Source organism: Chroicocephalus ridibundus, chromosome 26 (assembly GCF_963924245.1).
Source record: "Chroicocephalus ridibundus chromosome 26, bChrRid1.1, whole genome shotgun sequence".
Classification (NCBI taxonomy): Eukaryota; Metazoa; Chordata; class Aves; order Charadriiformes; family Laridae; genus Chroicocephalus; species Chroicocephalus ridibundus.
In genome coordinates, this window is record NC_086309.1 from 23,928 (window position 1) to 51,682 (window position 27,755).

At 63.4% G+C, this 27,755-nt stretch overlaps 1 protein-coding gene across 1 annotated transcript; it reads left to right on the forward strand.

The window, feature by feature from the left end:
* The first annotated feature begins 1,055 nt into the window (after nucleotides 1-1,055).
* SPTBN4 (spectrin beta, non-erythrocytic 4) lies at nucleotides 1,056-27,129 on the forward strand. The gene is given in 38 exon segments (XM_063318570.1): nucleotides 1,056-1,188; nucleotides 1,279-1,430; nucleotides 2,470-2,643; nucleotides 2,731-2,822; nucleotides 2,922-3,002; nucleotides 3,099-3,214; nucleotides 3,507-3,619; nucleotides 4,630-4,817; nucleotides 4,907-5,024; nucleotides 5,117-5,275; nucleotides 5,468-5,770; nucleotides 5,869-6,019; nucleotides 6,143-7,013; nucleotides 7,096-7,233; nucleotides 8,027-8,783; nucleotides 8,892-9,094; nucleotides 9,423-9,513; nucleotides 10,792-10,938; nucleotides 12,666-12,929; nucleotides 13,766-13,864; nucleotides 13,866-13,892; nucleotides 13,894-13,954; nucleotides 13,957-13,991; nucleotides 15,178-15,267; nucleotides 15,377-15,655; nucleotides 15,768-15,898; nucleotides 16,871-17,075; nucleotides 18,164-18,786; nucleotides 19,623-19,761; nucleotides 19,848-19,932; nucleotides 20,217-20,413; nucleotides 21,903-22,312; nucleotides 22,404-22,473; nucleotides 23,110-23,297; nucleotides 23,299-23,397; nucleotides 24,610-24,783; nucleotides 24,893-24,935; nucleotides 26,915-27,129. Coding segments are annotated over 38 exon segments (7,353 nt in total). The 5' UTR covers nucleotides 1,056-1,070; the 3' UTR covers nucleotides 27,077-27,129.
* The last annotated feature ends 626 nt before the right edge of the window (nucleotides 27,130-27,755 follow it).

The following is a 27,755-nucleotide window of genomic DNA, read 5'->3' on the forward strand; positions in this document are numbered from 1 at the left end:
AGGGGTTACATGGCGTGCTGGGGGGGTTATGGGGGCGCTGGGGGGGCTCTATGGGGTGCTGGGGGGGGTATGGGGGTGCTGAGGGGGCTCCATGGGGTGCTGGGGGGGGGGCCCTCTGCAGGGGATGCTATAGGGGGGCTGCAGAGGGGTGGGGGTTCTACAGGGGGTGCTGGGGGGGTGTTATAGGGGTGCCGGGGGGGCTCTATGGGGTGCTGGGGGGGTTATGGGGGTGCTGGGGGGTGGGCTGTGCAGGGGATGCTATAGGGGGGCTGCAGGGGGGTGGGGGGGATTATAGGGGGGTCACTGGGGTGCTGGGGGGCCTATAAGGGGTGCTGGGGGGGCTCTATGGGGTGCTGGGGGGGTGCTGGGGGCGCTCTATGGGGGGCTGGGGGGGTTACAGAGGTCCTGGGGGACTTTTTGGGGGGCTGGGGGGGGCTGCAGGGGGAGTCACAGGGGTGCTGGGGGGGTTATGGGGATGCCGGGGGGGTCAGTGGGGGTGTTGGGGGGTGTTATGGGGGGAGTGGGGTCACAGGGGTGCTGGGGGAGTCACTGGGGGGGGCTCTATTGGGTGCTGGGGGGGTTATGGGGATGCTGGGGGGCTCGGGGGGGCCTGTATAGGGTTTGGGGGGGGGTTATGGGGTCCTGGGGCATTCTATGGGGTGCTGGGGGGGGTTATAGGGGTGCTGGGGGGACTCTGTGGGGTGCTGGGGGGGTCACAGGGGCTGCTGGGGGTATTATATGGGGTGCTGGGGGGGGGGCTGCAGGGAGTTCCTGGGGGGGGGTGACATGGGGTGCTGGGGGGGGTTATGGGGATGGCGGGGGGGTCACAGGGGTGCTGGGGGGTCACTGCGGGGGCCTCTATGGGGTGCTGGGGGGGTTATGGGGGTGCCGGGGGGAGCTCCGTGCTCTCCTGACTCAGCGTCCCCCCACCCCCCCCCCCCCAACCCGGGCCCCGGCACCTTCCAGGGCAGCTCCAGGAGCAGCTTTCCCCCCCCCCACCCCACACGCGTGTGCGTGTGTGACCCCCCCCCCCCTCCCCCCCAGTCGTCCCCCCCGCCAACCCCAGCCCCATGGCGGCGGCCGAGGTGGCCACCATGGAGCAGCAGAACAACAACTGGGAAGGGCCCGAGCCCCGGGGCTGGGACGACCCCAAGCTCTTCGAGTGCTCCCGCATCAAGGCTTTGGCCGGTAGGTCCCACCCCCACCCCCCCACCCCCCCCATCCCGCCGTGGGTGACCCCCACCCACCCACTGACCCTCCCCCCCCGCCCCCCGGCAGAGGAGCGGGACGCGGTGCAGAAGAAGACCTTCACCAAGTGGGTGAACGCCCACCTGGCCCGTGTCTCCTGCCGCATCGGGGACCTCTACGCCGACCTGCGCGATGGCTACGTCCTCACCCGCCTGCTGGAGGTGCTCTCCGGGGAGCAACTGGTGAGGGACGGCGCCTCCCACCCACCACCATCCACCACCGTACTGGGAGGAGCTGGGACCTCCCCGTCACCACCACCAGGTCCCATCTACCACCGGGTCACGATGACCCAGAACCTTCCTGTCACCACCACCACCACCACCAGCCAGGTTCCATCTACCACCGCGTTGGGTTGAGCTGGGACCTCCCTGTCACCACCACCATCACCCACGTCCCACCCACCGCCACACTGGGATGGGTTGGGACCTCTCCACCACCACCACTAGGTTCCATCTACCACCGTACTAGGATGAGTTGGGACCTCTCCATCACCACCACCATCACCCATGTCCCACCCACCGCCACACTGGGGTGGGTTGGGACCTCTCCACCACCACCACCATCACTCACATCCCATCTACCACCATACTGGGTTGAGCTGGGACCTCCCCATCACCACCACCTTCACCCACGTCCCACCTACCACCATACTGGGATGAGCTGGGACTTCCCCGTTACCACCACCATGTCTCACCTACCACCACGGTGGGCTGAGGTGGGACCTCCCCATCACCACCACCTTCACCCACGTCCCACCTACCACCATACTGGGATGAGCTGGGACTTCCCCGTTACCACCACCATGTCCCACCTACCACCACGGTGGGCTGAGGTGGGACCTTCCCATCACCACCACCACCCCCCCGGTCCTATCTACCACCGTACCGGGATGAGCTGGGCACCTCCCCGTCATCACCACCACCCCCCAGATCCCATCGACCACCAGGTTGCAATGACCCAGGATGTCTCCACCACCACCGTCACCCATGTCCCATCTACCACTGGGTTGGGTTGAGCTGGGACCTCCCCGCCACCACCCATGTCCCATCTGCCACCAGGTCGTGATGACCTCAGATGTCCCCATCACCACCCCCACCCCATGCAAAGGGTGCTCGCAGGTCCCATCCACCTCCAGTTTGCAAGCTGGATGGGAGGACCTTCTCGGCGGTGGGGGTGGACCTTCTCGGCGGTGGGGGTGACGGGTGTGGGTGTCTCCGTCAGCCCAAGCCAACACGGGGCCGGATGCGGATCCACTCCTTGGAGAACGTGGACAAGGCATTGCAGTTCCTCAAGGAGCAACGGGTCCACCTGGAGAACGTGGGCTCCCACGACATCGTGGATGGCAACCACCGTCTCACCCTCGGCCTCATCTGGACCATCATCCTCCGCTTCCAGGTAGCGGGGCGGGGTTGTTCCCCTGCCGGGGACGCTGTCCCCACGCCAGGACCCCGCCGTGCGTCAGTGCCCCCTGGCTTTCCCCAGATCCAGGTGATCAAGATCAAGACCGAAGACAACCGGGAGACGCGTTCGGCCAAGGACGCTCTTCTGCTCTGGTGCCAGATGAAGACGGCGGGGTGAGCAGTGACCCCCGGAGCTGGGATGGACGAGGGATGGACCCCCCCATGGATGGAGGACGGATCCCTCACCCTGTGACCCCCAACTTTTCCCCACAGCTACCCCGAGGTGAACATCCAGAACTTCACCACCAGCTGGAGGGATGGGTTGGCCTTCAACGCGCTCATCCACAAGCACAGGTCCACCGTGGGGGGACAGTAAGGGGGGCAGCAACCCAGATGCCTGGGTCCCCTCTGTGGGGTGGGGGGCTGGAAGCGGCTGTGTCCCGCTTGCAGGCCGGACCTCATCGACTTCCACAAGTTGACCAAGTCCAACGCGACCTACAACCTTCAACAAGCCTTCAACACGGCCGAGCAGCAGTTGGGGCTCAGCAAGCTGCTGGACCCCGAAGGTAGGGACGGGACAAGATGGGGGGGGGGTTTGTCCATCCGTCCGTCCATCTGTCTGTCCGCATGGGGTGGGGCGTCTCCACCCCTCCAGCTAATTGCTCCCAGCTTCGTTTTCCACCTTGGAAGGATTTTGGGGGGGTGGGGTCAAGGTTGAGGGGAGCAACCTGGGGTTGGGGATGGGCTTTGCTGGACCAGGGCTGGTGGTCGGGGGGGGGGACGACTCTGGGGAACCAGGGGGAGGGAGGGGGAATTCGGGGACCGATGTTTCACATTCCCCCCCCCCACCATCTCTAGATGTCAACATGGAGGACCCCGATGAGAAGTCCATCATCACCTACGTGGTGTCCTTCTACCACTACTTCTCCAAGATGAAGGCGCTGGCGGTGGAGGGGAAGCGCATTGGGAAGGTGGGGTTTGGCCCACGCTCTGTGGGTCGGTGGGTTGTCCCGTCCCTTGCTCCATGGGGTGCCCCATCCCTGGCTCTGTGGGGTGCCCCATCCTTTGGTCCATGGGTTGCCCCATCCCTTGGCCCATGGTGTGCCCCATCCCTTGGCCCATGGTGTTCCCCATCCTTTGCTCCATGGGGTGCCCCATCCTTTGCTCCATGGGTTATCCCACCCCTTGGTCCGTGGGGTGCCCCATCCTTTGCTCCATGGGATGTTCTATCCCTTGGTCCATGGGGTGCCCCATCCCTGGCTCCGTGGGGTGCCCCATCCTTTACTCCATGGGGTGCCCCATCCTTTGGTCAATGGGTTGTCCCATCCCTTGGTCCATGGGGTGCCCCATCCTTTGCTCCATGGGATGTTCTATCCCTTGGTCCATGGGGTGCCCCATCCCTGGCTCCGTGGGGTGCCCCATCCTTTACTCCATGGGGTGCCCCATCCTTTGGTCAATGGGTTGTCCCATCCCTTGGTCCATGGGGTGCCCCATCCTTTGCTCCATGGGGTGTCCTATCCCTTGGTCCATGGTGTTCTCCATCCTTTGGTCTATGGGTTGTCCCATCCCTTGGTCCATGGTGTTCCCCATCCTTGCTCCATGGGGTGCCCCATCCTTTGCTCCATGCATAGTCCCATCCTTTGCTCCATGGGTTGTCCCATCTTTTGGTCCATGGGTTGTCCCATCCCTGGCTCCATGGGGTGCCCCATCCTTTGCTCCATGGGGTGCCCCATCCTTTGGTCCATGGGTTGTCCCATCCCTTGGTCCATGGAGTGCCGCATCCTTTGCTCCGTGGGATGTCCTATCCTTTGCTCCGTGGGATGTCCCATCTCTCACTGCACGGGGCGCCAGGATAGGGCCGTGCCGGTCTCTGGAGGGGCCGGACCGAGGAGGTGGCACCTCTGGCCACCCCTCGTTGCTCCAGGGGCTTCCGTGGGACACAGCCCTGAGCCGCGCCGGCGCCCCACCCCTCTCCCCCCAGGTTCTGGATCAAGCCATGGAGATCGAGGCCATCATCGAGCGGTACGAGGCGCTGGCTGCCGAGCTGCTGGCCTGGATCCAGCACACCATCGCCATCATCGGCAACCAGAAGTTCGCCAACTCCCTCACCGGGGTCCAGCAGCAGCTCCAAGCCTTCACCGCCTTCTGCACCCTGGAGAAACCTGTCAAGTGAGCACCTCCTGGGGTGGGGAGGACAACCACAGGGGGCGGGGGGAGGACCCGTGACCGTATCCTGACCCGGCGCTGCCACCCCCTAGGTTCCAGGAGAAGGGGAACCTGGAGGTCCTGCTCTTCACCATCCAGAGCAAACTCCGGGCCAACAACCGCAAACTCTATGTCCCCAGCGAGGGCAAGAGCATCTCCGACATCAACAAGGTGCTGGTGGGACGGGGGTGGCCTCTCCGTGCCGGGGGAACCCCGAGAAGGGGTGGGGACCCCCTCGGTGAGCCCGATGTCCCACCCCTCAGGCTTGGACCTGCTTGGAGAAGGCAGAGCATGAACGGGAGGTGGCGTTGCGCAACGAGTTGATCCGGCAGGAGAAGCTGGAGCTGTTGGCCCAACGTTTTGACCACAAGGCCGTCATGAGAGAGACGTGGCTGAACGAGAACCAACGCCTGGTCTCCCAGGTGGGATGGGGTGGGGGCTCGGTGGGGACCCCCCCCCACCCTGGGGCGGGATGCCTGGGTCCTCTCCCTGGCCCGGGGGGGCGGTGAGAACCCCAACGCTTGGGTGGTGGGATCTCCAGTCTTGCCTCGTTGGGCTCCCTCGTTGACCACGGTGGGGGAGACTACCCTGATGCCATCTCCCCCCAACCCCAGGACAACTTTGGCTACGACCTGCCGGCGGTGGAGGCCGCCATGAAGAAGCACGAGGCCATCGAGGCCGACATCTCCTCCTACCAAGAGCGCATCCAAGTGGTGGTGGAGCTGGCCCTGGAGATGGAGTCCGAGGGCTACTATGACACCAAACGCATCAGCGCCCAGAAGGACAACATCCTGCGGCAGTGGGGGCTCTTGACCGAACTGGTCTGCGCCCGCCGTGCCCGTCTGGAGCAGAACTTAGCCCTACAGAAGATCTTCCAGGAGATGGTCTATATGATTGACTGGATGGAGGAGATGCAGGTAGAGCTGGGGGCCTGGTGGGTCCCGGGTTCTCCCCATGGAGGACACGGTGGGAAGCTCCAGCCCCTCCCCGCCGTGGTCTCGTGTCCCTTCCCCAGGTGTTGCTGGTCTCCAAGGATTTGGGGAAGCATCTTCTGGAGGTTGAGGACCTGCTGCAGAAGCACGGGCTGCTGGAGGCCGATATCTCCGCCCAGACTGAGCGGGTGCAGGCCCTCAACGCCGCTGCGCTCAAGTTCTCCGAGCTGGAGGGTAACGTGGGGCACCGGGAGGGGCACCGCCAAGACTGGGAGATGCTTGGCCTTGGGAGTGGTCAACCAAGGTCTTCGGGGCGCTGTAGACCATCTCAGCTAAGAGCTGGTTCTCTTGGTCCAGGCTACCAACCCTGTGACCCCCAGATCATCTGCAACCGGGTCAACCACGTCCAGACCTGCCTGGAGGAACTGGGGGAACTGGCGGGCAAGAGACGCAAGGAACTGGAGGACTCTCGCCAGCTCTGGGCCTTCTTCCAGGAGATGGAGGAGGCCGAGGCATGGATCCGTGAGAAGGAGCAGATCTTGGCCGCCAAGACGTGCGGCCGGGACCTGAGCAGCGTCTTGACCTTGACCAACAAGCACAAGAGCATGCTGGGCGAACTGGGCAGCCGCCGGGCGCTCTTGCACCAGACCATGAAGAGGGGCGAGCAGATCTTGGCCAAGAAACGCTTCAGCCCTGGTGGGATCCAGGAGAAGATGCGGGAGGTCCGCCTCCGCTGGAAGAAGCTGGAGGAGGTGACGGGGTTGCACCAACAGCGGTTGCAGGAGGCCCTCAACTTCTTCCAGTTCAGCGCCGAGACGGACGACTTGGTGGCCTGGTTGCAGGACACCTACCGCATCGTCTCCAGCGATGACTTTGGCCACGATGACTATTCCACCCAAGCTCTTCTGCGGAAGCACCGGGCGGTGGTGGAAGAGGTGGAGAAGCACCGGGCGGCCGTCTTGGCCCTTCGGAAGCAGTTGGCTCTTCTGGCACCCGAACACCGTCAAGGGGTTGACGTGCAGATCCGGGTGGTGGAGGTGGAGCAGCTCTACGGGGAGGTGGCCGAGGTGGCCGTCCTACGGCAGCAGTGGTTGCAGGACGCCTTGGCCGTCTACCGTATGTTCAGCGAGGTCCATGCCTGCGAGGTCTGGGTGGATGAGAAGGAGCAGTGGTTGGAGAGGATGGAGGTGCCGGAGGAGCTGGATGAGGTTGAGGTGGTCCAACATAGGTGTGTGGGGTGGAGTGGGGAAGGGGGCCGGATGCCCGGGTCCCTTGTCCCAGGGTGGACCTCGCGGCTCACATCTCCCCAGGTTTGAGAGCCTGGACCAGGAGATGAACAGCGTCATGGGACGGATCCTGGATGTCAACCAGGTGGTGCAGCAGTTGGTGGACGGGGGCCACCCCAGCTCGGAGGAGGTCCGCTCCTGCCAGGACCACCTCAACAGCAGGTATGGGTGTGGGGAGGGGGCCAAGCTGTGGGTCCAAGTCCCTCCCGGTGGTCTGTGATGCCCAAGGTGGACCTCACCCTGCTTGGGGGCTCCTCGTTGGGGGGAACCAGCTGTGGGGCTGCTTGTAGACCCCAAGCCTGTGGTTCTCCCAACCTGGTGGGATGTCCCCATGGATCCAAGTTCTCCAGTGCCATGGGCCAAACCCATCCTGGGAGTCCATAATGCTCAAGGTGGACCTCATCCTGCTTGGGGGGCTGCTGGGTGTGGGGCACCAGCTGTGGAGCTGCTTGTAGACCCCAAGCCTGTGCTTCTCCCAGCCTGGTGGGATGTCCCCATGGAGCCAAGTTCTCCAGTGCTATGGTCCAAACCCATCCTGGGGGTCCATAATGCTCAAGATGGACCTCACCCCACTTGGGGGCTCCTCATTGGAGGGAACCGTCTGTGGAGCTGCTCGTAGACCCCAATCCTGTGGTTCTCCCAACCTGGTGGGACGTCCCTGTGGGGTCCAGCTCTCCAGTGCCATTGGCCAAACCCATCCCGGGGGTCCATAATCCTCAAGATGGACCTCACCCCACTTGGGGGCTCCTCATTGGAGGGAACCGTCTGTGGAGCTGCTCGTAGACCCCAATCCTGTGGTTCTCCCAACCTGGTGGGACGTCCCTGTGGGGTCCAGCTCTCCAGTGCCATGGGCCAAACCCATCCTGGGAGTCCACAGTGTCCAAGGTGGACCCCATCCTGGTGGCGACGCCTGGTGCAGAGTTCCATCCTGGTCTTGTCCCACCTCCATCCCCAGGTGGAACCGGGTGGTGGAGCTGGTGGAACGCAAGAAGAGCCAACTCAGCTCTGTCCTGAAGATCCAGAACTACCTGCTGGAGTGCAGCGAGATGAAGGCGCAGGTGCGGGAGAAGAGAAAAGCCATCGAAGCCACGCAATCGGGCAGCGGCGACCTGGGCGGCGTCTTGGCCTTGCAACGTCGCCTCTCCACCATGGAGGCCGCTTTGGTGGTCTTGGAACCTCGGTTGGTGGAGCTTCAACAGGAAGGCGAAGCTTTGGCCGCCTCCCACCCCGGGAGGGCCCTGGAGATCCTGCTGCCCTTCGAGCAGATCAGCGAAGAGTGGGAGGCCCTCAAGAGGGCTCTCCAAGGTTGCGAGGACTCTTTGACCATCGCCGGCCGCTTGCAACAGTTCATCCAAGACTTGGACAACTTCCTCGGTTGGTTGGTGAAGACCCAAGCGGCCGTTGCTTGCCAGGAGGTGCCCGATAGCCTGAGCGAAGCCGAGAGGTTGCTGAACCACCACGCGGCCCTCAAGGAGGAGATCAACGGCTACGAGGAGGACTACGCCAAGATCCAAGCGGCCAGCGACCTCCTGGCCTTGGAGGAGATGGAGGTGCCCTACCTCTCCTTGCAGCAGTGGTTGCAGAAGCTGGACGCGGGTTGGGGCAAGTTGTTGCAGAGCTGGGAGACGCGGCGGGAGGTGCTGGTGCAATCGCACGTCTTCCACCTCTTCCTGCGGGACGTCCAACAATGCCAGACCAGCCTCTACAACCAGGTAAAGACGGGCGGGAGAAGGTCCGGCTTGACCACCCGCTTGGAGTTGGGGAGCGAGGAGAAGAACGGAGAGGACCGACGCCGACGTCTCCTCCCGTCCCTTCTCCAGGAGTCCGCCCTGGTCCACGCCGAGCTGCCCGACACGGTGGAAGGGGTCACCAACGCCATCAAGAAGCACAAGGACTTCACCACCACCATGGAGCTCAACCTGCAGAAGATCCAACAGACCCTCCAAGCCGGCGAGAGCCTCCAACGGCAGGGCAACCTCTACAGCGACCGCGTGGCCCAGGAGATGGAGGGGCTTCGCACCAAGTAGGTGGCCGGGATGGCAACGCCTTGACCCCCACCCTGACACTCAAGACCCACCCCCCCCCACCTCCCCCAGCACCCAGGACCACCCCCACCACCACCCCCCCGGGACAATGATGGAGCTGGATCTGCTGGGGCCTCCTCCCCACGGCCGACGGGGCGCACACAATGCCGTGCCTCAGTTTCCCCCTTGGGTTAATTTGCTTGACGAGGGGGTGGAGTGGGGTTAATTAGGTGCTTAATTAGTGTTCCGGGGTGGGGGGGTGGGGGGGCGGTGGGGGGTGTCAAGGATGAGATGGACATACCCCCCCCCCCGCCCCCGCCCCCGCAGGAGCCACCGCAACTACGAGCTGGCCCAGGAGTGGATGCAGCGGCTCAAGGACCATCTGGAGCTCCAGCGGTTCCTCCAGAACTGCCGGGAGGTGGGACCCGGACCCCCGACCCCCACCCCTCTGACCCCCCCCCAACCTCTGACACCCCCCCCCCAATCCCTGATGCCCCCCCAAATTACCCATGGAGGAGGGGGGGTTGGGTGCTGAGATGGGTGCGGGGGCTTGGTAGGAGGTGGGATGGGTGCTGCTGGTGGCACCCCACGCTGGTGTCACCCCACATCGGTGTCACCATCCTTGGGGGGGTCTGGATGGCTTTGGGGGGCGGATTGTCCCCTAGTGCCCCCCCCGAGCTGGACCAGGGGGTCCTGCCCCCCCATAGATGCTCCTCAGCATCTCAGGGGGCTTCATGGGTGGCCGAGATGGGTGCTGCTGGTGTCACCCCACGCCGTTGTCACCCCACATTGGTGTCACCATCCTTGGGGGTGTCTGGGTGGCTTTGGGGGGCGGATTGTCCCCTGGTGCCCCCCCTGAGCTGGACCAGGGGGTCCTGCCCCCCCCATGGATGCTCCTCAGCATCTCGGTGGCTTCGCGGTGGCTGCGCCGGAGGCTTCGCTGGTCCAGAAGGAGCTTGGCCGGAGCCACCGGCTTTTTCTGGCGCATCCACCAGGGAAGGGGGGGCGGGGGGGGCCGGATCCGGCCTTCGCGCTCCGCCCGGCGGCTGCCGCAAAGGTTCTGCGGCATCATCCTCCTCCTCCTCATCCTCATCCTCCCCCTCCTCATCCTCCTCATCCTCCCCGACCGCATCCCCATAGAGGGACCACAACCCCCCCCCTCTTAAGGATCGGGGGGGGGTGGGGGGGTCTTGCGCCGGGGGGGGGGGGGGGGGGGGGGAGTCCTTGGTCGGGGGGGGGTGGGGGGGCGGTTCTTGCGCGGGTGGAGGGGGGGTGTTCTTGGTCGGGGGGGGGGTGTCTTGCGCGGGAGGGGGTGTTTCTTGATCGGGGGGGGTGTTTTTTGGTCGGGGGGGGGTGTCTTGCGCGGGAGGGGGTGTTTCTTGATCGGGTGGGGGGGTGTTTTTTGGTCGGGGGGGGTGTCTTGCGCGCGGGGGGGGGGTGTTTCTTGCGGGGGGGGGTTGTTTGCTAGGGGATTTCGGGGGGGGGGTGGTGGTGTTTCTTGCGCGGGGGGGGCGGTTCTTGGACGGGGGGGGCTGTTTCTTGGTGGGGGGGGGCGGCGTTCCTTGGGGGGGGTGGGGGGGTGGGAAGGGGGGGTTGTTTCCTTGGGCGGGGGTGGTTTTCCTTGAGCGGGGGGGTGGTGGTGGTGTGTGTGACACAGAAATTTTTTCTTCCCCCCCCCTCCTCCCCCCCCCCGCAGCTGGATGGTTGGATCCGGGAGAAGGTGCTGATGGCGGGGGACCCCTCCCGGGACCCCCCCCCGCGCCCCCCCAAGCCCTGGCTGAAGCACCAGGCCTTCATGGCCGAGCTGGCGCAGAATAAAGAGTGGCTGGAGAAGATCGAGAAGGTTTGGGGGGGGGCACGGGGGGGGGGGGCAAGAGGTTGGGGGATGCTGGGGGGGGGGGAACTGAGCTTTAACCGCTTCTTTGCCGCGCGATGCGTTTGCGGCAGGGGGGGCGGTTGCGGATGACGTGGTGGTTGAGGCCCCCCCCCGCATCTTCCAACCCGCCCCCCCCCCCCCGCATCCTCCAAACCCCCCCCCCCCCCATATCCTCCACCCCCCCCCCCCCCGGCATCCTCCAACCCCCCCCCCCGTATCCTCCAACCCCCCCCTCATCCTTCAACCCCCCCCCGTCGTCTTCCAAACCCCCCCCGCATCCTCCAAACCCCCCCCCTCGCATCCTCCGACCCCCCTCATCCTCCAACCCCCTTCCCGCATCCTCCAAACCCCCCCCCCCTTCGTTGGACCCCCCTTCTTCGTTGGACCCCCCCCTTTCGTTTCCCCCCCTTTTTGCACCCCCGCCTTCGTTGCGCCCCTCCCCCATTCGCGTCCTTCCCCGGCTGTCCCCCCCCCTTCCTTGCACCCCCCCCCTTCATTGCCCCCCTTTTTTTGCACACCCCCTTCGTTGCCCCCCCCCCAATTCGCATCCTTCCCCGGATGCCCCCCCCTTTCCTTGCACCCCACCTTCATTGCACTCCCCCTTTGTTGGATCCCCCCCCCTTTCCTTGCACCCCTCCCCTTCCTTGCACCCCCTTTTTGCACCCCCATTTCACTGCCCACCCCCCCCATTCCCGTCCTTCCCCGGCTGCCCCACCCTTTCCTTGCCCCCCCACCCTTCCTTGCATCCCCATGGAGCTCCACCACCCCCATGGAGCTCCTCCACCCCCATGGAGCTCCTCCACCTCATGGAGACCCACCACCCCATGGAGCTCCTCCACCCCCATGGAGCTCCTCCACCTCATGGAGACCCACCACCCCATGGAGCTCCTCCACCCCATGGAGACCCACCACCCCATCAAGCTTCACCACCCCCATGGAGCTCCTCCACCCCCATGGAGCTCCTCCACCCCATGGAGACCCACCACCCCATCAAGCTTCACCACCCCCATGGAGCTCCTCCACCCCCATGGAGCTCCTTCACCCCCATGGAGCTCCATCAGCCCCATGGAGTTCCACCACCCCATGGATCTCCACCACCCCATCGAGCTTCACCACCCTCATTGAGCTCCTCCACCCCCATAGAGCTCCATCAGCCCCATGGAGCTCCACCGCTCCATGGAGCTCACCACCCCATTGAGCTTCACCACCCTCATCGAGCTCCTCCACCCCCATAGAGCTCCATCAGCCCCATGGAGCTCCACCGCTCCATGGAGCTCCACCACCCCATTGAGCTTCACCACCCCCATGGAGCTCCATCAGCCCATGGAGCTCCATCAGCCCCATGGAACTCCGCCACCCCATGGAGCTCCACCACCCCATCGAGCTTCACCACCCTCATCAAGCTCCTCCACCCCCATGGAGATCCACGACTCCATGGAGCTCCTCCACCCATCAAGCTCCACCTCCCCATGGAGCTCCTCCACCCCCATGGAGCTCCACCAGCCCCATGGAGCTCCACCACTCCATGGAGCTCCACCACTCATGAAACTCCACCACTCCATGGAGCTCCACCACTCATGAAACTCCACCACCCCCATGGCCAACAGCCTTCCCCCCAGTGCCCCAGTTGCCACGAAGGGGGGAGACACCCCCCCACCCTTGACCCCCCTTGACCCCACCCCACCCCATCTCAGGAAGGTGAAGAACTTCTCCTGGCCAAACCCGAATTAACCGGCGCCGTTCGGCGCCAACTGGAAGAGCTCCGGCAATGTTGGGTAGAGTTGGAGACCACCAGCCAAGCCCGGAGCCGGCGGTTGGCGGAAGCCGCCGCTGCCGAGCGCTTGGCACGGAGCTACGCCGACATGGAGGCACGACTGGGGAGGCTGGAGGAGCAACTGGAGACGGTGGGGGCAGGAGCCGACCTTCTCAGCGTTAGCCGGCAGCTCAAGAGGTTGCAGGTAGGTTTTGGGGGGACAGCAGGTTTGGAGGGGGCGTTGGGTGTTGGGGGACACCAGGTTATGGGGGGATGTCAGGCTATGGAGGGACACCAAGTGTTGGGGGAGCACCAGGTGTTGGGGGGCACCAGGTTATGGAGGGACACCAAGTGTTGGGGGAGCACCAGGTGTTGGGGGACGCCAGGTTGTGGAAGGACACCAAGTGTTGGGGGAGCACCAGGTGTTGGGGGGTGCCAGATTGTGGAGGGACACCAAGTGTTGGGGGAGCACCAGGTGTTGGGGGGGTGCCAGGTTTGTGGAGGGACACCAAGTGTTGGCGGAGCACCAGGTGTTGGGGGGCACCAGGTTATAGAGGGACACCAAGTGTTGGGGGAGCACCAGGTGTTGGGGGATGCCAGGTTGTGGAGGGACATCAGGTGTTGGGGGAACACCAGGTTGTGGGGGGACACCGGGTGTCGGGGGAACACCAGGTTGTGGGGGGACATCGGGTGTCGGGGGGACACTGGTTGTTGGAGGACACCAGGTTATGGGGGGACACCAGGCTATGGGGGACACTGGTTGTTGGAGGACACCAGGTTATGGGGGGACACCAGGTGGTGGGGGGACACTGGTTATTGGAGGACACCAGGTTATGGGGGGACACCAGGTTGTGGGGGGACACCAGTTGTTGTGGGGACACTGGGTGGCGGGGGGGGACACCAGCGCTCTGCCCCAGTCGCATCGGGTGCTCAGCGCCACCGGCCCACCTCCCCGCTGCTCCTGGCCGGGGGGTTGGGGGGGCCCCTCCCCTCCCCGGCCCGTCCCCCGTCCCCCAGCCCCGTGTCCCCCCCTCCCCTCAGACGATGGAGTCGCAGGTGGAGGAGTGGTCCAAGGAGGTGGGGGAGCTGCAGGTGCAGGCGGCGGCGCTGCCGGCGCAGGCAGCGGGCAGGCAGGGGGTGGGGCGAACGGCAGAGCGCGGTGGGGCACCCGCATCGTCCGCCTCATCGAGCCCCTCAAGGAACGGAGGAGAATCCTCCTGGCCTCCAAGGAGGTCATCAGGTCAGCCACGAGCTGGAGGACGAGGTGGTGAGTACCTGGGGCGGGGACAGGGGTGGGGTGGGGATGGAGATGGGGACGGGGATGGGACTGGGACTGGGATGAACTGGGGTGGGGATGGAGGGACGGAGATGATGGAGATGGGATGGAATGGGGATGGGATGGGGTTGGAGGGGATGGAGATGATGGGGATGGGATGGGGATGGAGGGGACGGAGATGATGGAGATGGGATGGGATGGAATTGGGATGGGATGGGATGGGGTTGGAGGGGATGGAGGGGACTGAGATGATGGAGATGGGATGGGATGGAATTGGGATGGGATGGGATGGGGTTGGAGGGGATGGAGATGATGGGGATGGGATGGGGATGGCGGGGATGGAGATGATGGAGATGGGATGGAATGGGGGTGGGATGGGGATGGAGGGGATGGAGATGATGGGGATGGGATGGGGATGGAGATGATGGAGATGGGATGGAATGGGGATGGGATGGGGATGGAGGGGATGGAGATGGGGATGGAGATGATGGAGATGGGGATGATGGGGATGAGGAAGGGACTGGGATGAACTGGGATGGGGATGGGATGGGATGGGGATGGAGGGGATGGAGATGGGGATGGAGATGGTGGAGATGGGGATGATGGGGATGAAGATGGGACTGGGATGAACTGGGATGGGATGGGGATGGAGGTGATGGAGATGATGGAGATGGGATGGGGTGGGATCGGGATGGGGATGAGATGGGGATGGATGGGGATGGAGGTGTTGAGGATAATGGGGATGGAGATGGAGACGGGATGAACTGGGATGGGGATGAGATGGGATGGAACGGAATGTGATGGGATCAGGATGGGATGGATGTGGTGGAGATGATGGGGATGATGGAGATGAGATGGAATGGGGATGGGATGGTCTGGGTTGGGATGGACTGGGAAGGTGATGGGCTGGGATGGGGATGGAGGGGATGGAGATGGGGGTGGAGGGGATGAAGATGGGCATGATGGGGATGGGATGCGACGGGGATGAACTGGGATGGGATGGGGATGGAGGCGATGGAGATGATGGGGATGATGGAGATGGGATGGGATGGACTGGAATGAAGATGGGATGGGGATGGAGGTGATGGAGATGATGGGGATGATGGAGATGGGATGGGATGGGGACAGGATGAGGGACAGAGACCACTCTGAGGTCCATCCCACCCCCTGTCCCCAGCTGTGGGTCCAGGACCGCCTGCCCTTGGCCACCCTGAAGGACCACGGCACCAACCTGCAGACGGTCCAGCAGTACATCAAGAAGAACCAGGTCAGCCCCCACAGGGGACAATTTGGGGTGGGGGGGGAGTGGGGGACGACACCCCACTGACCCCCCACCCTTCTCCCCTCCACACGCCTCCTCTCCCCCCAACCCCCAGAACCTCCGCCGGGAGATCCAGGTCCACCGACCTCGGGTGGACGAGGTGTTGGAACGCGCCGGAGCCGTCGCTTCCATCAAAAGCCCTGAAGCCGAAGGCGTCCGAAGGCTCCTGGAGCGGTTGGGGACGTTGTGGGGGGAGCTGCAGGAGCAGGCGGAGCGACGGCAGCAGACCTTGGACGCCACCTACCAACTGGAGCAATACTACTTCGACGTGGCCGAGGTGGAGTCGTGGTTGGGCGAGCAGGAGCTGCTCTTGATGAGCGAAGAGAAGGGGAAGGTGCCGAAGGGGTTATTTTGGCGGGGCGGGGGGGGAGAGCAATCAACGACACCCCCCCAACACCTCACCACCCCCCAGCACCTCACCGCCCCACATCTCCCCCCTCTTCAAGGATGAGCAGAGCACCCTCCAACTCCTCAAGAAGCACCTCTTGACGGAGCAGACGGTGGAGAACTACGAGGAGACCATCGCCCAACTCTCCCGCCAGTGCCGGGCCCTTCTGGAACTTGGCCACCCTCAAAGGTGGGTGCAACCCCTGCCCCATGCCAGGGGTCCTGGGCACCATCCCTGTCCCACACTGGAGGTCCTATCCCCATCCGGGTCCTGGCCACGATCAGTGCCCCATACTGGTGGTCCTGGGCACCATCCTCGTCCTGGGCGCCATCAGTGCCCCATACTGGTGGTCCTGGGCACCATCCTCATCCTGGGCACCATCAATGCCCCATACTGGTGCTCTTGGGCACCATCCCGGTCCTGGGCGCCATCAGTGCCCCATACTGGTGGTCCTGGGCACCATCCTGGTCCTGGGCGCCATCAGTGCCCCATACTGGTAGTCCTGGGCACCGTCAATGCCCCATAGTGGTGGTCCTGGGCACCATCCTGGTCCTGGGCACCATCAATGCCCCATAGTGGTGGTCCTGGGCACCATTCTGGTCCTGGGCACCATCAGTGCCCCATACTGGTGGTCTTGGGCACCATCAGTGCCCCATACTGGTGGTCCTGGCCACCATCCTCATCCTGGGCACCATCAGTGCCCCATGCTGGTGGTCCTGGGCACCATCAATGCCCCATAGTGGTGGTCCTGGGCACCATCCTGGTCCTGGGCACCATCAATGCCCCATAGTGGTGGTCCTGGGCACCATTCTGGTCCTGGGCGCCATCAGTGCCCCATACTGGTGGTCTTGGGCACCATCAATGCCCCATACTGGTAGTCCTGGGCACCATCCTCATCCTGGGCATCATCAGTGCCCCATGCTGGTGGTCCTGGGCACCATCAATGCCCCATAGTGGTGGTCCTGGGCACCATTCTGGTCCTGGGCGCCATCAGTGCCCCATACTGGTGGTCTTGGGCACCATCAATGCCCCATACTGGTGGTCCTGGCCACCTTTGTTCCTCCACCCTTCCAGACCGCCCCTCACCCCCCACCCCCCCAACCTCTCTGCCCCACGCCGGGGGTCCTTGGCGTTCACCGGGCGCTGTGTCCCTGTGCCCAGCGAACAGGTCAGCAGGCGGCAGTCGCAGGTTGACCGGCTGTACGTGTCTCTGAAGGACCTGGTGGAGGAACGCAAGGCCAAGCTGGAGCAGCAATACTGGCTCTACCAGCTCAACCGGGAGGTGGACGAGCTGGAGCACTGGATCGCCGAGAAGGAGGTGGTGGCCGGCTCCCCCGAGCTGGGACAGGACTTCGAACACGTCACGGTCAGTGGGGGCGGGGGAGGAGGCGCCAAGGAGGGTCTTGGCATCGCCCATCGGCCGCGTCCCGTGGCGAGGGTGCTGGAGTTCATGTCCTCGGGGTCCTGGTGAAGTCCCTGCCCCACGCTGGGGGTTTTGCCATCGTCCCTGCCCCATGCCCGAGGGTCTTGGTGTTGTCCTCACCCCATGCCAGAGGTCCTGGAGTTGTCCCCACCCTGTCCCCAGCGTCCTGGGGAAGTCCCTGCCCCACACCGGGGGTCTTGGTGTTGTCCCTGCCCCATGTCAAGGGTCTTGGAGTTGTCCCCATCCTGTGCCTGGGGTCTTGGAGTTGTCCCCATCCTGTCCCCAGGGTCCTGGTGAAGTCCCTGCCATGGGTGAGGGGCCTTGGCATTGTCCCTGCCCCATGGCAAGGGTCTTGGAGTTGTCCCCATCCTGTCCCCAGCATCCTTGTGAAGTCCCTGCCCCACACTGGGGGCATTGGCCTTGTCCCTGCCCCATGCCAGAGGTCCTGGAGTGGTCCCCACCCTGTCCCCAGCGTCCTGCTGAAGTCCCTGCCCCATGCCAAGGGTCTTGGAGTTGTCCCCATCCTGTGCCTGGGGTCTTGGAGTTGTCCCCACCCTGTCCCCAGGGTCCTGGTGAAGTCCCTGCCCCACACTGGGGGTCTTGGTGTTGTCCCTGCCCCATGCCAAGGGTCCTGGAGTTGTCATCATCCTGTGCTGGGGGTCCTGGGCAGGGGTTCCTGGCCACCATCCTGCTCCTGGGCACCATCGATGCCCCATACCAGGGGTCCTGGGCACCATCTCTGCCCCACGCCAGCGGTCCTGTCTCCATCCTGCTCCTTGCCACCATCAATGCCCCATAGTGGAGGTCCTGGGAACAATCCCTGCCCCATGCCAGGGGTTCTGGGCACCGTCAGTGCCCCACGCTGGGGCTCTTGGCCACCATCCTGGTCCTGGGCACCATCAACCCCCCCATAGCAGGAGTCCTGGCCACCATCCCTGCCCCACACCGGAGGTTCTGCCCCCATCCCCGCCCGGCACGGCCGACACGGCGCTTGCCCATCCCTCACCCCTGCCCATCCCTACCCATCCCAGTTGCTCCAGGAGAAGTTCCTGGAGTTCGCCAGCGAGACGGGCAGCGTGGGGCAGGAGCGAATCGCCGCCGTCAACCAAATGGTGGATGAGTTGATCGACTACGGCCACGCCGACGCCGCCACCATCGCCGAATGGAAGGACGGGGTGAACGAAGCTTGGGCAGATCTTCTGGAGCTGATGGAGACCCGGGCGCAGATGTTGGCGGCTTCTCACGAATTGCACAAGTTCTTCAACGATTGCAAAGAGGTTTTGGGGCAAATCGAGGAAAAAAGGCAACGCCTGCCTGAACTGGCAGCCCGGGAAGGCAGGACGTCGGCCGGCGCCTTGCAACGGGCGTTGGGTGCCTTCGAGCACGACGTGGAGGTGTTGGTGACCCAAGTGCGGCAGCTACAAGAGGGTGCGGCACAGTTGAGGACGCTCTACGCCGGGGACAACGCCGAGGCCATCGCCGGGAGGGAGCAGGAGGTTCTACGGGCGTGGAAGGAGCTGTTGGCGGCGTGCGAGGAGTGTCGGCTCCATGTCGCCAGCGTGGCCGATAAGATCCGCTTTGTCGGCACCGTGAGGGACCTTCTCGCCTGGATGGACGGCGTCCTCTGCCAGATCGGCGCCGGAGAGAAGCCCAGGTAGAGGGAGGGGTGGGCTGCACCGTGGCACTGTGTCCTGTGCCGGCCCCAAGAGCCGTGTCCCGGCCCATCCGTGGTGCCAACGACCCACGTCTTCCCCCATTCTGAGGTTCCATGTCCTGGCCCATCCATGGTACCAAGAATCTGGGTCCTGTCCCATCTGGAGGATGGGCCATCCCAAGGAACTGTGTCCTGGCCCATCCATGACACCAAGAACCCGTGTCCTGTCCCATTCCAAGGTCCCATGTCCCATCCCACCCCGAGGACCCCCGTGTTGTCCCATCCGTGGCACCAAGAACCTGTGTCCTGCCCCATCTGGAGGACTCGTGTCCTGGCCCATCCCAAGGTCCCGTGTCCTGGCCCATCCAGAAGACCCTTGTGTTGTCCCATCCATGGCACCAAGAACATGTGTCCTGTCCCATCCTGAACACCCGTGTCCTATCCCATCCCAAGAACCCATGTCCTGGCCCATCCCAAGGTCCCATGTCCACTCCCACCCACGAAGTGAAGGAAGCCTTGTCCCACTTGGAGGGCCCATGTCCTGTCCCATACATGAAGCCAAGGAAACGTGTCCTGTCCCATCCCAAGGACCCGTGTCCTGTCCCATCCATGAAGCCAAGGTCCCATCTCTTGTCCCACCCAAGGACCTGTGTCCTCTCCCATCTGGAGGACCCATGTCCCATCCCATCCATGAAACCAAGGAAGTCGCATCCCATCTGGATGACCCATGTCCTCTCCCACCCATGAAGCCAAGGACCCATCTCCTGTCCCTTCCCGGGGAGGGGGGGGACATCCCTGTCCCCTCCTGCCCTCCCAGCCCCCGTCCCCTCTCGCAGGGACGTCTCCTCGGTGGAGCTGCTGATGAACGACCACCAGGGTCTCAAGAACGAGATCGAAGCCCGTGGCAAGAGCATCGCTGCCTGCCTGGAGCTGGGCAAGACCCTCATCCTCAGCAAGAGCCCGGCGGCCGACGAGGTGCCGTGGGGGGGGTGGACAACCCGGGGCGGGCGGGGGGGGATTGTTATTGGGGTGTCCCAACCCATCTCCTCCCCCCCCCGCAGATCAAAGCCCACGTGGAGAAGCTGCTGGCCAAGAAGAAGGAGATGATGGAGAAGTGGGACAAGCACTGGGAGTGGTTGCAACAGAGTGAGTCCCACTGCGGGGGTGGAGAGGGGTGTTAATTTGGGGGTCGGGGGGTGGGGTCCTCCACCACCGTGGGGATGGGATCTTCTCGGGGGGTGCCGCCACGAGCGCGTCCTTCCGTCCGCCTGCCCCCTTTCCCTGCTCCCGTCCGTCTGTCCGGCAATGCCGGCTGAGGTCCTCCAACGCCGTGGGGACGAGACGCTCTTCGGGGAGGGTGCCGTCATGAGCGCGTCCTTCCGTCCGCCTGCCCCCCTCCCTTTCCCCGCTCCCGTCCGTCTGTCCGGCAGTGCTGGAGGTGCACCAGTTCGCCCAGGAGGCGGTGGTGGCCGACGCCTGGCTGACGGCCCAGGAGCCCCTGCTGAAGAGCCAGGAGTTGGGCAGCAGCGTGGACGAGGTGGAACAGTTGATCCGAAGGCACGAAGCGTTCCGGAAAGCGGCCGCCGCGTGGGAGGAGAGGTTCAGCTCCCTCCGACGCCTCACCACGGTACGGGCACCTTGAGGGGGGGAGGAGGGGAGGGGGGGGGAGCTGATGTCACCCCCCCGTCCTCTTGTGTCACCCACCGGGGACACCGCAGCCGCCGGCTCAGCGTCCCCGTCACTCTACCCGGCCCTGTCCCTGTACGCACCTCCATCCTCCTCTTCATCTCCATCTCTATCCCCGTCACATCCCCATCTCCATCCCCTCCATCATCCCCATCCCACCTCCATCATCTCCGTCTCCATCCCCATCATCATCCCCGTTCCATCCCATCTCTATCCCCATTATCCCCATCATCCCCATCTCCATCTCCACCTCTACCACCTCCATCACCCCCATCCTCATCCCATTCCATCATCCCCATCCCCGTCATCCCCATCATCCCCATCCCATCCCATCCCCACCTCCATCCCCATTATCCCCATCTCCATGATCTCATCCCCATCATCCCATCTCCAACATCCCCATCCCATCCCATCTCCATCTCTATCTCCATCCCCATCATCCCCATCCCATCCCACCTCCATCTCCACCTCCACCTCCATCATCCCCATCATCCCCATCCCATCCCACCTCCATCTCCACCTCCACTTCCATCTCCATCCCCATCTCCATCTCCATCCCCATCATCCCCATCATCCCCATCCCATCCCACCTCCATCTCCACCTCCATCTCCATCATCCCCATCTCCATCATCCCCATCATCCCCATCCCACCTCCATCTCCACCTCCATCTCCATCATCTCCATCTCCATCATCACCATCATCCCCATCCCATCCCCATCATCTCCATCATCCCCATCATCCCCATCCCATCCCACCTCCATCTCCACCTCCATCTCCATCATCTCCATCTCCATCATCGCCATCATCCCCATCCCATCCCCATCATCTCCATCATCCCCATCCCATCCCATTGCCATCTCCATCATCCCCATCATCTCCATCATCCCCATCTCCATCACCTCCACCACCTCTGCCACCTCCGTCACCCCCGTCATCCCCATTATCCCCACCTCCATCCCCATCTCCATCCCCATCATCCCCATCATCCCCATCCCATCACACCTCCAACTCCACCTCCACCTCCATCCCCATCATCTCCATCTCCATCCCCATCATCCCCATCATCCCCATCCCATCTCCATCTCCATCATCCTCATGTCCATCACCTCCACCACCTCCGTCACCCCCATCATCCCCTTTATCCCCACCTCCATCCCCATCATCCCCATCCCATCACACCTCCATCTCCACCTCCACCTCCAACTCCATCATCTCCATCTCCATCCCCATCATCCCCATCATCCCCATCCCATCACACCTCCATCTCCACCTCCACCTCCAACTCCATCATCTCCATCTCCATCCCCATCATCCCCATCATCCCCATCCCATCTCCATCTCCATCATCCCCATCTTCCCCACCTTCCCCATCCCCACCTCCATCCCCATCCCCCCCTCCATCCCCGTCACCCCCCCCCCACCCCACAGATCGAGAAGCTGAAGGCCGAGCAGAACAAGCAGCCGCCGACGCCCCTCCTCAGCCGCAAATTTTTGGGGGAACCCCCGGGGGGGGGGACAACGCCGTCACCGGGGGGCACCGAGCGCCCCGAAAGCCGCCGCCTGGAGCCCCGTGTCGCCTACGTGCGCCACGAGCTCCGGCCCGAGCGCCTGCAGCCCAAGCTTGACCGCGTCCAGGCACCTCCCGGTGACGGCGGGGCCGGGGGGGAGCCACCCCCCGCCACCGCTGCCACCGAGCCCCCAGCGCCCCCCAAAACCGAGGAGAGCGGGGAGGGGAGGACGGGGCTGCTGGAACGGCGCCGGGAACGACGCGAGCGGCGGTTGGAGCGGCAGGAATCCAGCGAGCCGGAGCCGCCGCGCCACGAAGGCAAAGGCGGCGGGTGAGCGCGGGGATGGGGACACTGGTGTCACCTTCGGGTGGCTGGGATTGACGTGACACCCCCTCCCCCCCCCCCAAATCTCTGCCGATAGCAAAGCCACGTTGGCTGACATCGTGGAGCAGCTGCAGGAGAAGGAGGCTGGTGGCCCCTTGCCAGCTCCGGTGAGTCCATGATGTCCCCTCGGTGTCCCCTTGGCGTCCCCTTGATGTCCCCTTGGCGTCCCCTTGGCATCCCCTTGGCGTCCCCTTGATGTCCCCTTGGTGTCCCCTTGGCGTCCCCTTGGTGTCTCCTTGGTGTCCCCTTGGTGTCTCCTTGGCATCCCCTCGGCATCCCCTTGGTGCCCCATCGATGTCCCCTTTATGGCCCCTTGATGTCCCCTCAGAGTCTCCTTGGCATCTTGGCATCCCCTTGGTGTCCCTTGGTGTCCTCTCAGCATCCTCTTAGTGTGTCCTTGGCATCCCCTCGGTGTCCCCTCGGTGTCCCCTTCGCTTCTCCTTTGCATCCCCTTTGGTGTCCTCTTGGCATCCCCTTGTTGTCCCCTCAGTGTCCCCTTGGTGTCGCCTTAGTGTCCCCTCGGCGTCCCCTTGGTTGCCCCCTTGGCTTCTTCTTGGCGTCCCCTTGGTTGCCCCCTTGGCTTCTTCTTGGCGTCCCCTTGGTGTCCCTTTGGCATCTTCCTGCTTTCAACTTGGCGTCCCCTTGGTGTCCCCTTGGCTTCTCGTCGGTGTCCCCTTGGTGTCCCCACCACGAGGGGCCACCAGGACCCAAACCCTGACTCCCACCTCGTTCCCCCCCGCCAGCCCCGGGAGCGGGAGTCCCCCGCCCGCTTGCCCACCGGTCCTGAGGGGCTACCGGAACGGATGCCGCGCCCCGACCGTCCCCGCGCCCGGGACCGTCCCAAACCCCGCCGACGCCCGCGACCCAAAGACACCTCCCAGGGCCCGGGGGAGACGCGGAGGTCAAGGTCGGCCCCGGCGCAGGGCAGCGCCCCCCCGCCCCCCGCCGCCCCCCACCCACACGGTGCAGCACGAGGGCTTCCTCTTCCGCAAGCACGAGCTCGATGGCCCCAACAAGAAGGCGTCCAACAGGTGGGTGGGGCCAAAGGGGGACAGGTTGGGGGGGTGTCCATCAATGGAGAGGGTTCACCAGGGTTTGGAGGTTCCTCAGTGGTGAAGGTTCACCGGGGTTTTGGGGGTCCGTCAATGGAGAGGGTTCACCAGGGCTTGGAGGTCCATCAATGGAGAAGGTCGACCAGAGCTTGGAGGTTCATCAGCGGTGAAGGTTCACCGGGGTTTTGGGGGTCCATCAATGGAGAGGGTTCACCAGGGCTTGGAGGTCCATCAATGGAGAAGGTCAACCAGAGCTTGGAGGTCCATCAGCGGTGAAGGTTCACCAGGGTTTTGGGGGTCCATCAATGGAGAGGGTTCACCAGGGCTTGGAGGTCCATCAATGGAGAAGGTCGACCAGAGCTTGGAGTCCATCAGCGGTGAAGGTTCACCAGGGCTTGGAGAATCTATCAATGGAGAGGGTTCATCATGACTTGAAGGTCCATGAATGGAGAGGGTTCACCAGGGTTTGGAGGTTCATCAGTGGTAAAGGTTCACCGAGGTTTGGAGGTCTATCAATGGAGAAGGTTCACCAGGGCTTGGAGGGTCCATCAATGCAGAGGGTTGACAAGAGCTTGGAGGTCCATTAGTAGAGAGGGTTCACCAGGGTTTGGAGGGTCCATCAATGGAGAGGGTTGACCAGAGCTTGGAGGTCCATCAGTGGTGAAGGTTCACCAGGGTTTAGAGGTCTGTCAATGGAGAGGGCTCACGAGGGTTTGGAGGTCCATTAGTGGTGAAACTTCACCAGGGTTTAGAGGTCTCTCTATGGAGAAGGTTCACCCGCGCTCAGAGATCCGTCAGTGGAGAGGGTTCATCAAGGTTTGGAAGTTCATCAGTGGAGAGGGTTCACCAGGACTTGGAGGTCCTTCAGTAGTGAAGGTTCACCATGACTTGGAGGGTCCATCAATGGAGAAGGTTAACCAGAGCTTGGAGGTCCATCAATGGAGAGGGTTCACCATGACTTAGAGGTCCATCAATGGAGAGGGTTCACCAGGGCTTGGAGGTCCATTAGTGGTGAAGGTTCACCAGGGTTTGGGGGTCCATCAGTGGGGAGGGTTCACCCGTGCTTGGAGGTCCATCAATGCGGAGGGTTCACCAGGGCTCGGGTGTTCCACCCAACACAAAGCCACCAGCAGCGGTGGGTCACCTGTTGGGTGTCACCACCCCCCCTCCCCCATGTCCCCCCTTGACCAGATCCTGGGTGAACCTCTACTGCGTCCTGAGCAAGGGTGACCTCGGCTTCTACAAGGACGCCAAGGGACAAGCGGCCGGGACCACCCACGGTGGTGAACCCCTCCTCAACCTCCACCACTCCACCAGCGAGGTGGCCAGCGACTACAAGAAGAAGAAGAACGTCTTCAAGCTCAAGTACATTGGGGTGCTCATGGCGGGGGGGGGGTGTTGTCCCCCCAAATTTCCAGGGATGGGGGGGTGTGTGTGGTGGGGGGGTGGCGTTGAGCGGGTCTTTCTCTTGTAGGACCAGCGATGGCAGCGAGTTCCTCCTGCAAGCCAAGGACGAGGTAGGTGTCTACGGGGTTGGGGGGCGATGGGGGCAGGGGGGGCGTTCTGGGGGGCCTGGTGATGGTTTTGAGGGACCTGGTGATGGGTTTTTGGGGACCTGATGATGCTTTTGGGAGACTTGATGATGGTTTGGGGGGGCCTGATGGTGGTTTTGAGGGACCCGGTGATGGTTTTTGGGGCCTGGTGATGGTTTTGAGGGACCTCATGATGGTTTCGAGGGACCTGATAATGGCTTTGGGGAACATGATGGTGGTTTTGAGGGACCCGGTGATGGTTTTTGGGGGCCTGGTGATGGTTTTGAGGGACCTGATGGTGGTTTTGAGGGACCTCATGATGGTTTTGGAGGGACCTGATAATGGTTTTGGGGGACCTGATGATGGGTTTTGGGGGCCTGTTGCTGGTTTTGAGGGACCCGGTGATGGTTTTGGGGGGCCTGGTGATGGTTTTGAGGGACCTCATGATGGTTTTGGGGGATGTTGATGGTTTTAGGGGGCTATTGATGGTTTTGAGTGACCTGATAATGATTTTGAGGGACCTGTTGATGGTTTGGGGGGGCCTGGTGTTGGTTTTGAGGGACCCCATGATGGTTTTGAGGGACCTGATAATGGTTTGGGGGGGATCCGATGGTGGTTTTGGGGCCTGTTGCTGGTTTTGAGGGACCTGATGATGGTTTTGGGGGACCTGACGACGATTTTGGGAAACTTGATGATGATTTAGGGGGGGGCTGATGGTGGTTTTGAGGGACTTGATGATTTTCAAGGGCCTGTTGATGGTTTTGAGGGATCTCATGATGGTTTGGCGGGGGGCTGATGGTAGTTTGAGGGACCTGGTGATGGTTTTGGGAGACCTGATGATGGTTTGGGGGGATGTTGTGATGGTTTTGGGGCCTGTCGATGGTTTTGAGGGACCTGATGGTAGTTTGGGGCTTGATGATCGTTTTGAGGGATCTCATGATGGTTTTGGGAAACTTGATGATGGTTTGGGGCTGATGATGGTTTTTAGGGATCTCATGATGGTTTGGGGGGACCTCTTGATGATTTTGGGGGGTCTGTCAATGGTTTTGAGGGACCTGATGGTTTCTGGGGACCTGATGATGGTTTGTGGGGGCCTGTTGCTGGTTTTGAGGGACCTGATGATGGTTTGGGGAGACCTGATGATGGTTTTTGGGGGCCTGTCGGTGGTTTTGAGGGACCTGATGATGGTTTGGGGAGACCTCATGATGGTTTGGGGGGACGTGATGATGGTTTTTGGGGGCCTGTTGATGGTTTTGAGGGACCTGATGATGGTTTTGGGGGGACCTGATGATGGTTTTGGGGCCTGTTGCTGGTTTTGAGGGGCCTGATGATGGTTTGGGGAGACCTGATGATGGTTTTTGGGGGACCTGATGATGGTTTTTGGGGCCTGTCGGTGGTTTTGAGGGACCTGATGATGGTTTGGGGAGACCTCATGATGGTTTTGAGGGACCTGATGATGGTTTTGGGGGACCCGATGATGCTTTTGAGGGACCTGATGATGGTTTTGGGGGACCCGATGATGCTTTTGAGGGACCTGATGATGGTTTTTGTGGGCCTGCTGATGGTTTTGAGGGACCTGACGATGGTTTTGGGGGGACCTGATGATGGTTTTGGGGCCTGTTGCTGGTTTTGAGGGACCTGCTGATGGTTTTTGTGGGCCTGCTGATGGTTTTGGGGGACCTGCTGATGGTTTTGGGGGACCTGATGATGCTTTTGAGGGACCTGCTGATGGTTTTTGGGGGCCTGTTGATGGTTTTGAGGGACCTGCTGATGGTTTTGGGGACCTGGTGATGGTTTTGGGGGACCCGATGATGCTTTTGAGGGACCTGCTGATGGTTTTGGGGGACCTGCTGATGGTTTTGGGGCCTGTTGCTGGTTTCGGGGGAAAAGGTGATGTTTTCGGGGGGGGTGGGGTGGGGTCTGATGATGGTTTCGGGGGGCGTGTGCGTGTGTGTCCCCCCCAGGAGGACATGCGGGGGTGGCTGAAGGCGCTGGCCACCTGCGCCCAGGAACACGCCGAGGTGGCCCGGTGGAGCCAAGGTCTTCTCACCACCTCCTCCACCGACGAGGGCCTCCCCCGGCGGGAGGGCGACCGGCGCCCCAGCACCTCGGGGAGGCGGAAGTGAACCCCCCCCCCCCCCCAAACCCCCCCCCATTTCTGGGGGGGGGACACCCCCCCCCCCCCCCCAACCTCGCACCCCACCTCGGACCCACCCAGGGTGGGGAGGTGGAGGAAGAGGGTGGGTTTGGGGGGACCCCACCCCTGGCGGGGGGGGAGCCCCCCCCCCCCGAATCCTGGGTGCCCCCCCCTCCCCCGGGATTTGGAAAGGGGGTCTGTGTCAGGGTCCCCCCCCCCGGCGCTTTTCTGTCCCCCCCCCAAATTCCCCCCACCTGGGGGGGTGTGTGTGTCCCCCCCCGGCCCCCCCTTTTCCCGTGCACAAGCCATAGAGCCGGGGGGGGGTCCCCAATACCTGGGGGGGGGTGTCCCCATTGTCCGGGGTGGGGGGGGGAATCATCCTGGGAGGGGGGTCCCCAAAAACGAAGGGGGGGGGGTCCCCATCACCTCGGGGGGGGGGGGGGGGGGCTCTGCAATACCCTGGGGGGGTCCCCATCACCCGGGGGGGTCCCCATACCCGGGAGTGGGGGGGGGGGGGGTTTCCCACCACCCTGGGGTACCCCAAATTTTGAACGGAGCCATGTGGCCCCCCCCCCCCCCAGAGTCGGGGGGGGGGGGAGGGGCCGGCGGGGGGGGGGGGTGGGGGTTGGGGGGCAGGGTTTGTACTTGTAAAGATTTTACCAAAAGCC